Source organism: Enhydra lutris, unplaced genomic scaffold, assembly GCF_002288905.1.
Source record: "Enhydra lutris kenyoni isolate GAN:26980312 unplaced genomic scaffold, ASM228890v2 scaffoldscaffold12, whole genome shotgun sequence".
Classification (NCBI taxonomy): Eukaryota; Metazoa; Chordata; class Mammalia; order Carnivora; family Mustelidae; genus Enhydra; species Enhydra lutris.
In genome coordinates this window covers 72,246,957-72,260,881 of record NW_019154096.1, presented here as the reverse complement: position 1 = coordinate 72,260,881, position 13,925 = coordinate 72,246,957, and the positions used below count along the sequence as shown (strand labels likewise).

Below are 13,925 nucleotides of genomic sequence, written 5' to 3'. Positions count from 1 at the left end.
CTTTCTCCCTCTGCCCCCTCCCAAATAACCAAATAAATAGATAAATAAATAAATAAAAATCTTTTAAAAAAATAACAAAACAAAAATGAATTTTTGGGACTTCATCAAGATTAAAAAATAATAGAAATGAGGATGGTTGAGTGGTTTGAAAATCATTGTCTCTGTTCAAGAATAGCCCAATAAGCCTGCGTAAACAGTTGTTCTCATCTCTTGGGCTGTTCTGCTCGGGTTTTTACAGCCCGGCCCGAACCTCCGAGACAGTGATTCCGCGAGAATTTGCCTTAGGAACTAAAATCCCAGTGAAACAGTTAACGTGTCGTACATTCACCGTGTGTCATATGCTTGACTAAGGCTTCATGTGGGATGACTCGTTTCATCCACCGACAACTTTATAAGTACCATTACTGATTATTTTACAGGGGGTTAACCTTTGGAGTCCCTTGAGTGGAACGGGGCCCTCCCATATCTGAAGCAGCTGGCAACCCTTCCGGAGTGAGAACAGGAACCTGTCCCGGATGCGGGGAAGCTTTAAGGCATGGAGATGTTTCCAGACTCCCCGTGCAGATTTCAGGCTCAGCCCAGGCAGCTCCATGACCCGCCCGCGAGGGACCCGCCCTCCCCTGAGCAGAAGACACGAGCGTCCTGGTGGTGCCCCCAGTTGTGAGCAAGCCAGCCACCGGGAAGACACTGCCCCAGGGAGGACTCGCTTCCCTCGCAGTTGACATTGTCTGAAGGATGCTGCCTGACCCAGGGCGGACGCTGGCCCCTGGGAGTGTGGACACAGCCGGGCCACAGCCGACCTGTCTGCAGACCACGTGGGCATTGTCTAGGGACCAGCTGTCATCACGCACCGTGCCCCAGGTGTCAGCGTGGTCTTCACACCTGCCTGACCCATTCATCAGCCGCAGGGCTGGACCTTGGTGGACACTTCCGACGGCCTCCAGAAGAGCCGGCACTTCTTGGAGAGTGTCCGCTGATAACCGGTGACAACAGATCTACTCCCCCCTTCACTTCGTCTCCCTCGTTTATTCTTTCTTGCCTTGGGTATGACTGCGTTTCTGGAGGTTACGGTTGCTTGCCAGAAGGTTTTGCTCCTTAGCCGGCTGGCTCGGACCCGCCTCACCGTGAAGCTGCTTCGTGTCTTTCCCGGTGTGTGGTGAAGTGTTGGTTTCTGGCACTCACAGGGTTTGTTGGGTTTTTCCTGAGAAGCTAACATGCACATACCACTTCGGGTGTGTGTGTGTGTGTGTGTGTGTGTGTGTGATATTCTCTGTGTGCCCTTGCACACGCTGGTCATCTGACAACAATAGCTTTCCTCTGTGTTGTTCCCAGGGTCGCTGGGGCAACACAGCACATACGTGCGGATGCTCCGGGGAGCGCACAGAGCGGTCGTGCCTGGCTGCCCCTCCCGCTCGAAGGGCAAGGCTGCAGAAGGGAACAGAGGTGAGCTATGCTCAGAACACAGCCAAGGACAGCTCGTGGTGGGAGTCCGGGGTGGGGAGATTTGGGCTGAGCGGGCCACCCTCAGCCCTCCAGACCCGTCCCCAGAAGTCGTATGTGCATCTCCTAGCTTCTTGCCACTCACTTGCCAACCACAGATTTTCCAGGCAGACCCTGGCATCCTCAGCCCCCTCCGCTGGCAGCAGCCCCCTGCATGCCCGCCTCAGGCTGGGGGGTGGGGAGTGTCTCCGGTGGCGACATTTTCTCCCACAGCCATCGCGCTGGAGCATTTCTGAGCTAAAACTCGAGTCAGCGAAGGCAAGTGAGGAGAGAGGAACAGCTTACCTGCTGATGTGGGAACTCTTGTCGGCTCCGGGAAAGATGCTAAGGGCAGAGTGAAACACAAAAGGACAGGATACCGCATCTTACATGCTAAACCTATTTAACTCTCAGTGAACTGTCCGCGGGCCCTCTGCCTTGTGGGTCACGTACAGTTCCTGATTCTAGATCAAGTCCCTTCCCTGGTCCTCGCTTGGTGGGGTGGGCCCTGCCATCGCTCAGCTGGTGTATGTACCAGCAGGACAAGCAACTGAGGCACATTCTAGAAAATCAGAGCATGGTCGTTAATACATTTTTTTTCTTTATTAAGCAGAGAGATTTTAAAGAAAGCATTCCTCGTTTAGCCTAACCTACTCTGGTGTTTCCTTTGAAGGTGTGGGGCCATTTCTTTTTCCTAACTCCCCTGCATATTGTATTTTACTCTTGAAGACTCTGCCACAAACAGGGGGGCTGACCTAATTTAAAATATGACAACTACTGAGCTGGTCACGGAGTCAGGGAAAGACCAAGTTAGGTGTTCAGTTTCTTCATTCTTTGTCATCCTGTCTGGCAGAAAGTAGTACACACAGAGATGACACACAGAGGTGGCCATTGCCTCTAAATAGTGTCCCCCCATGGCAGGCACTGCCCCGCCCATCCTACACAGAGAGAGCGCTGTGTCCCAGCACGGTCTTAGGAGGCAAAGACTATTATCCTTCTCCTCATCCATATCTACAGGAGGAGGCATGAGGGGGTTCAGAGATTTATTCAAGATCCCACAGTTTGTAACTGATGAAGCCGGGATGGCAGATCCAGGGCCTTTGGCTCCCAAACCACTGCCGTACTGCCCACGGTGACTTTGCCAAGATAAGTTACAGTTACTCAATAAAGCATAATAGAAATTACCTGAAATTGGGTGACTTGTATCAGCCGATGGTGTTGAGTGAGGCAGAGAGGCTAGGAGAGACATAGATCAAAAGGTGAGCATATGTCATGTCCTTTCATTCTTCTCAAACCCGAGAGGTTGATCTACTTATTTGAAACAGAAAGGTCCATCTCTTGTTCTGGGGAGAAATTGCACCCAATCTGGGCAGGTGAGAATGGCCCTGAGTTGCCATGATTGCAAGCACTAGATGTCCCGGGTCACTGGGTTCATTTTTGTCGAGCTGCTGGCCATCACAGTGTCTTCCTCACCCCCAAACTGGTCACAGTGCTGGTTGCCTTATGTGGAGTTCCTAACTTTCCAGTTGGTTTGATTTTGTAATTCTTCCTGGGTATGTGGATCTTGCCTCCCAGAGCAAGTGCCAGTTCGCAAAATGCAGAACTAGGTTTGTGTCAAGGACACACACTGGGAGCATCAGCACCTGCAGGGAGCCCAGGAGCCGCAGAGCCAGGGTGAAGGTGAACTCGGTCCCCATCACTTCGCACCCACCTCCTGCGACTCTGTCCACGGTTCTGGTTCCACACCTCCCTGCTCCTTCGGCCCCCAGCCCTGTCCTCAGATGTCATACTCAGCACATGACTTCCACTCCTGCTTTGCTTCAACACTGACTCTGCCCCTTGACGTCTCTCTTCTCCTCTCAGAAGCTTCTAGTATCCCCACCCCTGCTTACTCTTCTATCCTCTGGTCATTGTGGCCAGGTCTGGCTGATCAACAACTTTGCCGCTTCCCAGACAGACCCAGAAAGAAGCAGAGATAAATGGGGGCTTTGGAATTCATTTCCAGAAACTCAACTGGGATAAAACTGAGGAATAACTGCGCTGGGCTGGGACCTGGGCTCCCAGCTCTGTGACTTTAAGAGCCATCTCTGTGTCACCTGGGCAACAAGGGGGATGAACCAAAGAGATGTTTCCCAGAGGCATGACTCATCACTGGTGGGACGTGAGATAATTTGAGATGGTGCATCTCCTATTTTAAGAGTTATATATTTATAAAGCATTATAATTTAAAATTTTAAGTTGAGTTCCATTTTGATTAAGGATATTTTCAGATATGCATGAGCACGAATTGATCAGATTAGAGAGTTCATTGTTTGTTTTAATTTTTTTTAACATTTTAACATTGTTTTATTGCCACAGTGTCTATTGGTATGTATTGTCTGTTTACAGCAAGTGATCCTGGCTGTCCACGTATGGGGGGAATATAGAACTTCCTTTAAAATGATTTCATGTAAATGAAAGAAGAGTTCACGAGAAAGAAAGTATGGGGGAAAGTGCAGTGGGTGGCGGATGGGCAGACGCCACGCAGGAGTGTCGGAACGGCGAAAGCTTGGGGAACAGTGACATTAAGATCCCTTCCTGCTCTGAGTGCAGTTGGGCACGCCGTTCTGCCCACCCACCTGGGTCAGAATCAGACCCACCTGAGCAGACGACGCCAGCATCTTCGTGGTGGCCACAGTTGTGGGAGAACCAGCCACGGTGCAGGCACTGCCACAGCCTGGCTTCTGTCCCCCTACACTTCACGTCGTCCAGGGCAATGGGGCCCAAGCCTTGGCGGAAATGTGCCCTGCTGGGGGCCGACACTGCCCTGCCACAGGACAGCTGCCCACACACCACCTGGGCGTCACGCAGGTCCCAGCTGTCATCACACACCGTCCCCCAAGTGCCATTGTAGTGCAGCTCCACGCGGCCCTCGCACCGGTGGCTGCCGCCGGCCAGCCTGAGGGCCAAATCTGGGAAAGGAGACACGCCTGGGTCACGCTCTGGACACCCCACCTTTGACCCTGGCTTTGAGGAAGGGCCTGGGCATTTCCTGGGAGTTGACCAGCTTTCGAGGGCTCTCGGCTCCGACGTGGGGAGGGAGCCACTGAAGGTTAAAGTGGGCCAAGGGTACTTTGAGCACAAGGGTTTGAGCTCTCACATCTGTGTGATTTTTTTTTAAAGATTTTATTTATGTTTTTGACAGAGAGAAAGAGATCACAAGCAGGCAGAGAGAGAGGGCAGGGAAAGCAGGCTTCCTGCTGAGCAGAGACCCAGGACCCTGGGACCAGGACCTGAGCCAAAGGCAGAGGCTTTAACCCACTAAGCCACCCAGGTGTCCCCTCTGTATGATTTTCTGAAAGCTGTTTTTTAAAGCTTTTCCCCTTAGACAGGATTGTCTACCTGACAGAGGCAAAAGGAGGCCCCTGAAAGGGCGGTGTGGGGTGGGCAGCACCACATGTACTGACCCTGGTTGTGGCCACTCTTGGTGGGCAGCACCGGAAGCAGGTGTAGAGACGACACGTGTGTGTGGAATGAAACAGGCTCCAAGGCTGCGTCAGGTGCGAGCCCTGCCTGGCACCTTGTGCTGGGCTTTAGTATTGGAAGATGTGACTGGATGTGTTGTTCCATAGCCCACAAGTGGGTCTTCAACTACTCTCCCCAGTCAGACCTCAGGGGTAAACAAGGAAGCGGGGGGACCCTTGGCCATCCCTGGTTTCCTGTCCGAGTTGCCCACCCGCCCTCGCCTTCCACCAGGCAGGGCCAGGAACAAAATGACCAAAGGACTTACCAGTATTGATCTCGTCTTGCACAATGGACTCATAGGATGCATAAAAGCCCATGTTGGTGATGATTGCGTCACTGTGGAAGACCACCGTCAAGCGATTTGAGGAGGAGGTGAATGTTGGGGTTGTACCAGAACAGAACCTCCCCAGAGAAAAAGATTCACTCTGCGGGCCGTCAAAGACTTCAACGAAGTCGTACGGACAGCCGTAGAAGTTCTCCAACCTGTGAAGGAACAACATCACTCAGAATCTGTCTGCTGGGGCTTTTCCTCCCCCAGCACTGCACAGATGGGTTCAGGAAGGGATGGTTCTGGAAGAACCAGCTGAGACCCCCATCTTTTCGCACAGTTCGGAGGGAAGTATGACCCTGCTGACAGGCAGTATGTATCTTCCTGTTTATAAAAACCTTCCGCTTTGTAAAGTTTCCATGAGATTGCATTTCCTAAGCACACATTATAAGCACAGAGACCAGAATTTAAGTGGTATGGAAAGGTGTTTGGTGAAAAGTAAAATTTCTCCCACCCCTGACTGGTCCCTCTGGCTTCATTCTGCTTCTAAGAAGCAGCTACTATAAACAGTTTCCTTCCAGTTAGAGTCTGAGTCCAGATGTCAGTCGCTGCCCTGTTGTCCAAGGTTTTCTTGCAGACCATTCCATGGCCATATACCCCTAGTGTGTGGTGGACCCAAATGTGTTTAACAATCCCCTACTGACGGCGATTAGATTGTTTCCAATCTAGTGCTCCTATGAGAACATCGCCATGATTACCCTCAGCACATGAGACTATCAGTGGACTCATCTTCTGGAACTGGAATTGCAGCATCAAAAGACTTTTGCCTTTATAGTTTCGATCAATGCCACCCAATGGGCCTCTAATGCCTTCCTTGCTTTGGAGAATTAACTGTGGAAGGTGGCTTTTTTCTATTTGTCTGTTCGTTTGTTTCTTGGTGGGGCTAGAGGCAGTGGTAGGATAACTATGTTTATTTTTTATTTTTATTTTATTTTATGTTTATTTTTTATTGTGTTATGTGAGTCACCATACAATAACTGTGTTGACAAAACAGAGCAAAGTGGGAGACAGTTACTCACTTCACCACTTCAAATGTGAGCTTGACATGAGCCCTGGCGTCCACGTGGATGACCCAGGCACACACCACATTTATAGGGTATTTCTTAGGATACCAAGGGCTGGAGAAGGAGCCCGAATTATTTGTGAGCAAACCGCCACAGTGGAAGTTTTCATCTGCAAGAAAGGGCGAAGAGACCCCATCAGGAGGAGGCGCTGACCCGTGCTGTGTTTTCCGAGGGGTCAGAGGGCACAGGGAGGAGGAGCGAGGGGAGTTTACCCCAGGGCTGGTTTGCCTGATAAGAGAAAAGTTGGTTTTGGGGACCCCTCTGAGTTTTTGATGCTGTTCTCCGTCAGATAAAAGGGTTACACCAGTCCCTTCGAGCTTTCTGGGCTTCGTGAGGAGAAATGACACTGCCATAGGGTTGGCAGGGCTTTCTGGACCTAGATGCACAGACAGAGCTGAGTGTGTGTTTTCGTGGAAAGTCACAAGGACAACGCGAGCCTAAAGCATCCTTTCTCAGGGCGCGTCACTGGCTGGTTGTGTTGGGAGATGCCTTGTATTATATATCAATCCCAGCTGACGTCAGACACCCACGTCCCATAAAACATCCATTTTATGGCTGAAATACTGGGTTTGGTGCGAAATTTAAATTAAAGGCTCCTCGGTGTTGCAGCTTCTCACATAGAAGAGGAAGAGAGTACCATCTAGCTGCGGGAAGGGTTACACTGAGGATAAGGCAAATCTAAAACCACGCGAAGGGTTTACGTAAAGTGACGCACCTGCAGCAGGACCATCACCAGCCGAGTCTGTGAAAACACACAGAGGAAGAACGATACGTGAGCCAGGATTTTTATCCAGGATATTCCTCAAAAATACTGACATTCAAAGCTGTGGCTGCTCTGGGCAGAGGTGGCTGTCTCTTTAAGAGCTGGGCCGTCTGCGCACTAAGGGTGCGGAGGAGAGAGATTGGATACAGCTCCTTGAGGGCTGGCCTGGGGTTCCCATTTCCTTGCTCTCCTCCGCAGCATCTGTGGCATGATCATCCCTGCAAGCAGCTAGCCCTCTATCACAGCAGCAGCCGACTCACCGCAGCCCTGGGGCCCACATATGGCATTGCTGGTGAACCTGAACGCTGACCCGCCCCCCACCCGCCCTCTCCCAACCCTCTGTGGACAGCCAGCGCCACCAATAGGTCAACACCAGTGGGCTGTGTTGCTCTGGTTCATGAGCAAAAGAAGGTTTATGCTGTCACCTGTGCCCGGATTACAGGATTAACCAGTAACCAGGGTCACAGACGTCACTCGGAGACCTGACAGCAGTTGAAATGTACACAAGAGCGACTGTACCTTTTGGTCCTACTTTCGGATTCCCATCGACACCTACTCAAAGACCGAAAGAAAGAAAGAGTAAGACAGTCATGTGGTTCACAAAAGAAAATCAGGTCTTTTTTTTTTTTTTTTTAAGGATCAAACACATTCTTTGTGGGCAGTTGGGAATGTAGTACCAACCCTGTCAATGCTCTTAAGGATTGGCAGCCAGGTCAGAGCCCACTGGGTGCAGGGGCGCACTCTGCTTTTCAGCCTCATGATATTTCACCTAATTGCCGGAGATACTAAAACTGAAAGCAAATAAAAAAATACGGTATTTCTTTTCTTTTGCTCAGTTATGGGGCTGGAGGACATTTAGTAACCGAGCCAAGCTCAGTCTTCCCTACAGTATCTTGGAGACGATACTGAGCAGAGAAGGAACCGTGTGTGACCTTAGATATGCTTTTGTTGTCTTGTCAGTAAGGTGAGAAAGTAATAGTCTCCTTTATTAGAGACTGGGAAGGTCAAATGAGAGTCTGAATGCACTGGTTTCAGCGTGGAGCTTGGCACACGCTAAGCCGTCTTTGGACACCAGCTACTACTCCTATTCAGGGACAGGGACTGTCCCCAACACTGTGGCATGTCTATCCAGGAATGGGATGTCTGATGATACAAATCCTCTATCTAGTTATCACAACTTTTAAGCGGTTGGGGGGAGACCTGGCACATTTTATAGACACACTAATTGAAAAGAAGGAAATCTAACTCTTAAAGTGACTTAGAAATCTGGCTTGAAGTCCTAGAGTCCTTTCTGAGTAATGGCCTTCTGGCATTGAGTTCTCCCTTCCCAGAGGCTGCTGATGTGCGAGACCCTCTCCCAGGTGTGCCGGGCCCTACAGGTCTCACCTGAGCAGATGGCACTGGCATCCTCATGGTGCCCACAGTTGTGGGAGAACCACCCGTTGTGTGTGCACTGCCACACCTTGGCTTCGTTCCCTGTGCACTGAACGTCGTCTAGCATGATGTGGCCAGTGCCTCCATCAAAGTAGCTCTGAGCTGGGGCTGATAAGGCCTCACCACAGCCAAGCTGCTGGCATACCACCCTGACGTCTGTCAGGTCCCAGCTGTCATCGCACAGAGTGCCCCAGGTGCCATTGTAGAAGACCTCCACCCGGCCCTCACACCTGTGGCTGCCGTTCACCAGTCTCAGGGATGCACCTACAGGACAGGAAAACAGAGGCTTCTGAGCTGTGGTGCTGTCTCCAAACTCTAGGACCTTCTGCAGTTACAGAATGCTCAGCACCTGGGCACATTTTTCTCACCTTAGGCTATCGGATTCTAGGTAGGGTGGCCTTGTGTCCTGATTTGCCTATAATAATCTGGATTTACAACGGTTGCAGATCAGGTAATGCCTCTTAATTATTCTAGAGTCCCTTTTTAAACCCTCACAAGTATCCTGATTAGAGAATAAATTGCACAGTCACCCTAAGCATAAACCACTGAGAGCTCTAGAATATTCCCTATGCCCTGCTACAGAATCCAAGAGGTTTGTTCTGGGTGGTTTTTGTATGGAATTCAGTTGGAATCAGGTGGGCTGGTAGTTGTAGTTTGAGGTAGGTTTGTTGTAGAAGGATTTGCCCTAGTGCGTCTTCCCTTCCTTTGGAAAAGAGAGACCCTCGTTCAGGTCCTCCATCTACACACCCAGCCAACGCAAGGCATGAGACCCAGCCCTCTGTTTCTTCAGCCAGGACGTTGTGGTGGTGGAAAATGACAGCGAATGGCAGAGCAGGGTGAGGGGTCTGCTGGGGCTGTTAGTGTCAGAGTGGATATTGCTCAGGATGTCATTAGTGACAGTGGACCCTGCGGGTCAGATTTAGAAAGCATCTACTCTCATAAAGAGAAAGGACACAAATTAGATCTAACTTCCCTCCAAGGTCCATATCAGGATACCCACCGTTCTCCCTTTCATCTTGCTGAATGGCGTTGTACAGAGCATAAAACCCTGTGTTGGTGATCATGGCATCACTTCTGAACACCACAGTCATGATGTTTGAAGAGGAGAGGAACGAGAGCTCTGTCCCAGCACAGAATCTGCCCATGGAGAGTGAGGCAACTTGCCGTCCATCGAACACTTCCATAAAGTCATAAGGGCACCCATAGATGTCCTCTAATCTGAGGAGGTAAAGGCACAGTAAATCTCCCCAAGGATATCTGCAGAAATGACTTAAATAAAATCATTTGTACCATTTGCAGTCACTGCTGTTGCCTCCTTCCAACCACATGTCCCGCTAGTGGACTTGGTCCCTTAAATATTGCTTGAATTTGTCCTTCTGTCCTTCCCTCTGGGAACTGGCTCAGGTCAGTCAGCCTTTCTCTGTGTCTCTCTGGCTCTATTTTAGTGGCCGCCTTCTGGTATCTTGGTTTTTGGTCTTTCCCACCATCTTCCTCTATCCTGAGTGTATCCTGAATGTCCCCTGACTCTTTATTCAAACCTGCCACTCCCTGGGGTGGGGGCAGGCATCCATAGGGTCTCATTGAGTAAAACACATAATGGGATCTGGAGCAGGGAGAAATGGTGCCTCCTGTCAAAACTCCCAGGGCCTGCTGAGTAGGAATCTTCCCTCCCATGCCCCAGACCGTCCGGTTCCAACCTGGATGTTCAGACAAGCTGTCCCTGACCATCCTACCAAATGCGGTCCTCACCCCCTCTATTCTCCATCCTATCTGTAGGATATCTCTATCTATACCATCTTTACCTATCTATCTATACCTATCTCTATCTATACCATATATGTATAAACATTCTTCTTCATAGCACATATCAACTTAACACTAATGGGACCTGTCCCCTGAGTTACTACTGGTTTATTCAAGTACTATTTGTGTCTCCATCGAGAATATATCCTCCATGAGGATAGAGACCTGTCTTGTTTGACACTAGAAGTCTGCTCCTAGACCAGGGCCTGCACAGAAAGCACGTTCAATAAATATACTGTAAAGAATATCAGCTCTAATCTAACAGGATAAAAATGGGAAGTGTGCATGTTGACATTAAAACAATAGTAAGTGACCCTTGAGGCATGCATTGTAGGGGCTCATTGTGTAAGACGTACACAGTTACACTTGTACATGTTATAGATTCACCGAATTTGAAAACCAGTTTATTGAGCACGCATCTATTCCAATGAAGGAAGAGCCAAGAACCTCAAAACAACCCCTTCCCCCAACTTTTTATTGAGAGGGAGCGAGAGAGAAGGAAAGAGAGAGGGCGATCACGAGCTAGTAGGGGGAACAGGCAGAGAGAGGGAGAGACAATCGCAAGCAGACTCCCTGCGGGGCATGGAGCCCAACACAGGGCTCCATCCCAGGACCCTGAGATCATGACCTGAGCTGAAATCAAGAGTCAGATGCCCGACCGACGGAACCACCCAGGAGCCCCATGATCCATTTTTTTTAAAAAGATTTTATTTCTTTATTTGACAGAGATCACAAGTAGGCAGAGAAGCAGGCAGAGAGAGATAGGAGGAAGCAGACTCTCTGCTGAGCAGAGAGCCCAACGCGGGGCTCGATCCCAGGACCCCGGGATCATGACCTGAGCCGAAGGCAGAGGCTTCAACCCACTGAGCCACCCAGGCGCCCCATGACCCATTTTTAAAGTAAGAAAATAAAGGATAACATTTATGTGTAGGGCAACAACAGTGTGACCACAACAGAAGACACTGCAATCTGAGAAATGATTTCACGAGAACAGGACACACTTGACTTAGCAAGAATGAAATGGCATATTTTAAATATGGATGTAATTTTTGCAGATCGAGTGTGAAGACAGTTCCGCATAGAAGCTGAAATAGAAAAAAACAAAACAAAACCCAAACAATGCAAGCTTCAAGCAGGGGTTCTCAGTCTCAGAGCTATCCACATCTGGGGCTGGAGATTTCTTTGTCGTGGGGGCTGTCTTGGGAAATGCAGGACACTTAGCCGCGTCCCTGGCCTCCACCCACTGTGTGACTCTGGTACTCCCTGCCCCCACCTGAACAATGAAAAAATGCCTCCAGGCACGGCCAGATGTCCCATGGGGTCTGTCCTTGTCAGCTGAGCCTCACTGGTGCAAAATAACTAACTTCGTGTCCTTAGACACAAAAGGCAAATATCAATAATTCTAGGCTTAAAAACATCAAAACCTGGAAGTCAGTAACTAAGCTCTGACTGTAGGCAACACAGGAAGCAGCTCCTTGATTTGTAAACCCTGAAATTATAGTAGGAAATTTATGTTGGGAAAGTCACCTTGAGACCGTGGGAAGAGTGGGTCAGTACAGCTGTTTGCAGTAAGCACCGTCCCGAAGTGACAAAACGACGCTCTGAGCCCCCAAGTCATAGAACTGTGGGTTTCATAGATTTGCATCCACCGTACCAAATCTGCTCACCTTGCTTTCACTGAATTCATGGGTATGGAAGGAAGGAATGAAAAATACATTTCCCTCACAATAGGCAATGCTCCCTGATACTGGTTTTTGTTCTCCCCCTTTGAAAGGAACTTTGGCCATCGGGTAAAACGGTCGGATGCATCCCTCACTCCGCTGCAGACCTACTTCCCCTTTGAGGACAGCATTTAATCATCCCGCTCCTGGACGCCTGAGGCTGACACGCCGGGGTGGGAACAGTGGTGGAGGTTTGGCACAGACTGTGAACGATGTCAGGAAGAGGGAATGACCCAGATGGGACCTGATGTAGAAACATGGAACCAGGTTCAACATTATCAAGAAAAGCAACACTTCCATTAAAAAGTGACTCGGGTATATGGATGTGTATATGAATATGTAAATATATATGCATATAAATGTGCATTAAAATAGGATACATTCCTTTAAAGATGGGTACAGGTAGAGAAAGAAGTAGGAATGAATGAATTGAGGCTGGTTAATCTGGGAAAGAAAACTCTTAGTAGGGGCACGAGGGACATTAAAGTAGAAAAAGGCAAAGCTGCTTACTTCAGGCTTGGGACCACCAGTTCTATGTGGAACTTCTCAGCCACACGTATCACCCAGATGCACTCCATGTCAGTGGGGTAGTTCGTTGGATACCAAGGACTGGAGAAGGAGCCCAAGAGGCCTGAAATTAGTCCTCCACAAGAGTTACTTCCTTCTGTGGGCAGACAAGAGACCACTGGTTGGCTCCCAGGCGTGCACCTTGTCTTTTCCCAGGAGTAGAATCCAGAAATCCATCAAGCTCAACAGGGAATCGCAAAATGGGAAAGGATCATGGTGGTGTAGACATTGTTGTAGCTTGGCTGGTGTGTGGTTGTACCCCTGAGAGGGAATGAGGGGAAGAAAAGATGTGTGGCTGGTACCAGGGCAGGACCCCATGATTGTAGGTGAGACTGGAAATGGGATGGGACATGTCCATGGCAGGTGTGGGGTGTCCAGCTGATATATCATTAACGCTCTATATCATTAATGCCCAGCTTCCTGCCGTGCAAACCGGCTCAATTCCGCGTAGACCATCCCTCCTTCCCCGAGGGCTCCGTCCCATTGATTCCTTCCCCTCAGGCAGCCAGGACAGGCGGACATCTAGTCTGCTCTCATGAATTACCAAGACTGATTCCATCCTCGACAGGTTATACTTTCAATGAAAGAGAGTTACCTTGAGGTGGAGGCCCTTGAGGGATGGGAGCTGCAAACACTGAAACCAAAGAAGATCAGGAAGGAGCTCAGCATCACAAAAGCATCTTACCGTTACATACACATGAATGCACCTGTTACTACCTTGAGCCCACTACACTGGGCTCCCTCATTTCTCTTTTCTCTCCCCTTCTTTCAGTGATTCACCAAGAAACCACAGACAACGCACAGCTACGTGACTTGCTTTCTCTTCTGTCTTAGGGTCCACCAAGCCCCGGGCTGTCCTGAGATCGATCAGTCACGAGGTGTCACCCACAGTAACATCACTGGGCTTATGAGCGCACACCACTGCAGAACGTGCAGAAATGCATAGGGACAAAGGACAAAAACCAGACAGCCAAGAGCCTGGGCGGGGAAAGGACAAGCCTTCCATTGAGGTCGTCGGGCCCCCGGGGGTTGGGTGGGGGAGCTTCCTCCTTTCTGGCGTCCTTTTGGCTTTGATTTCTGTGAAGCATGTATTTCTGTATTCTAGATGTGTCCTTAGGCACCACTGCCTGGCAGGTCGAGGACAGGGCAGGTTTTGAAAGCAGGTGCTTGTCAGAGTTTTACACCAGGGATTAGTGGGCACGGAGTTTGAAGCCTATGGGTCAGGTGCATTTGAGCTCGTCTTTGTCTCCGTGGTCCTTCCT

At 49.7% G+C, this 13,925-nt stretch overlaps 1 protein-coding gene across 1 annotated transcript in view; it reads right to left on the bottom strand.

Moving 5' to 3' along the window:
• Window positions 1–13,925, bottom strand: part of LOC111145040 (deleted in malignant brain tumors 1) — a 197,318-nt gene that overhangs the window by 27,630 nt on the left and 155,763 nt on the right. Inside the window, 7 exon segments of the mRNA XM_022499653.1 lie at window positions 1,359–1,425; window positions 4,119–4,430; window positions 5,249–5,466; window positions 6,331–6,484; window positions 8,525–8,836; window positions 9,573–9,790; window positions 12,607–12,760. Of these exon segments, the coding sequence (XP_022355361.1) occupies window positions 1,359–1,425; window positions 4,119–4,430; window positions 5,249–5,466; window positions 6,331–6,484; window positions 8,525–8,836; window positions 9,573–9,790; window positions 12,607–12,760 (1,435 nt within the window).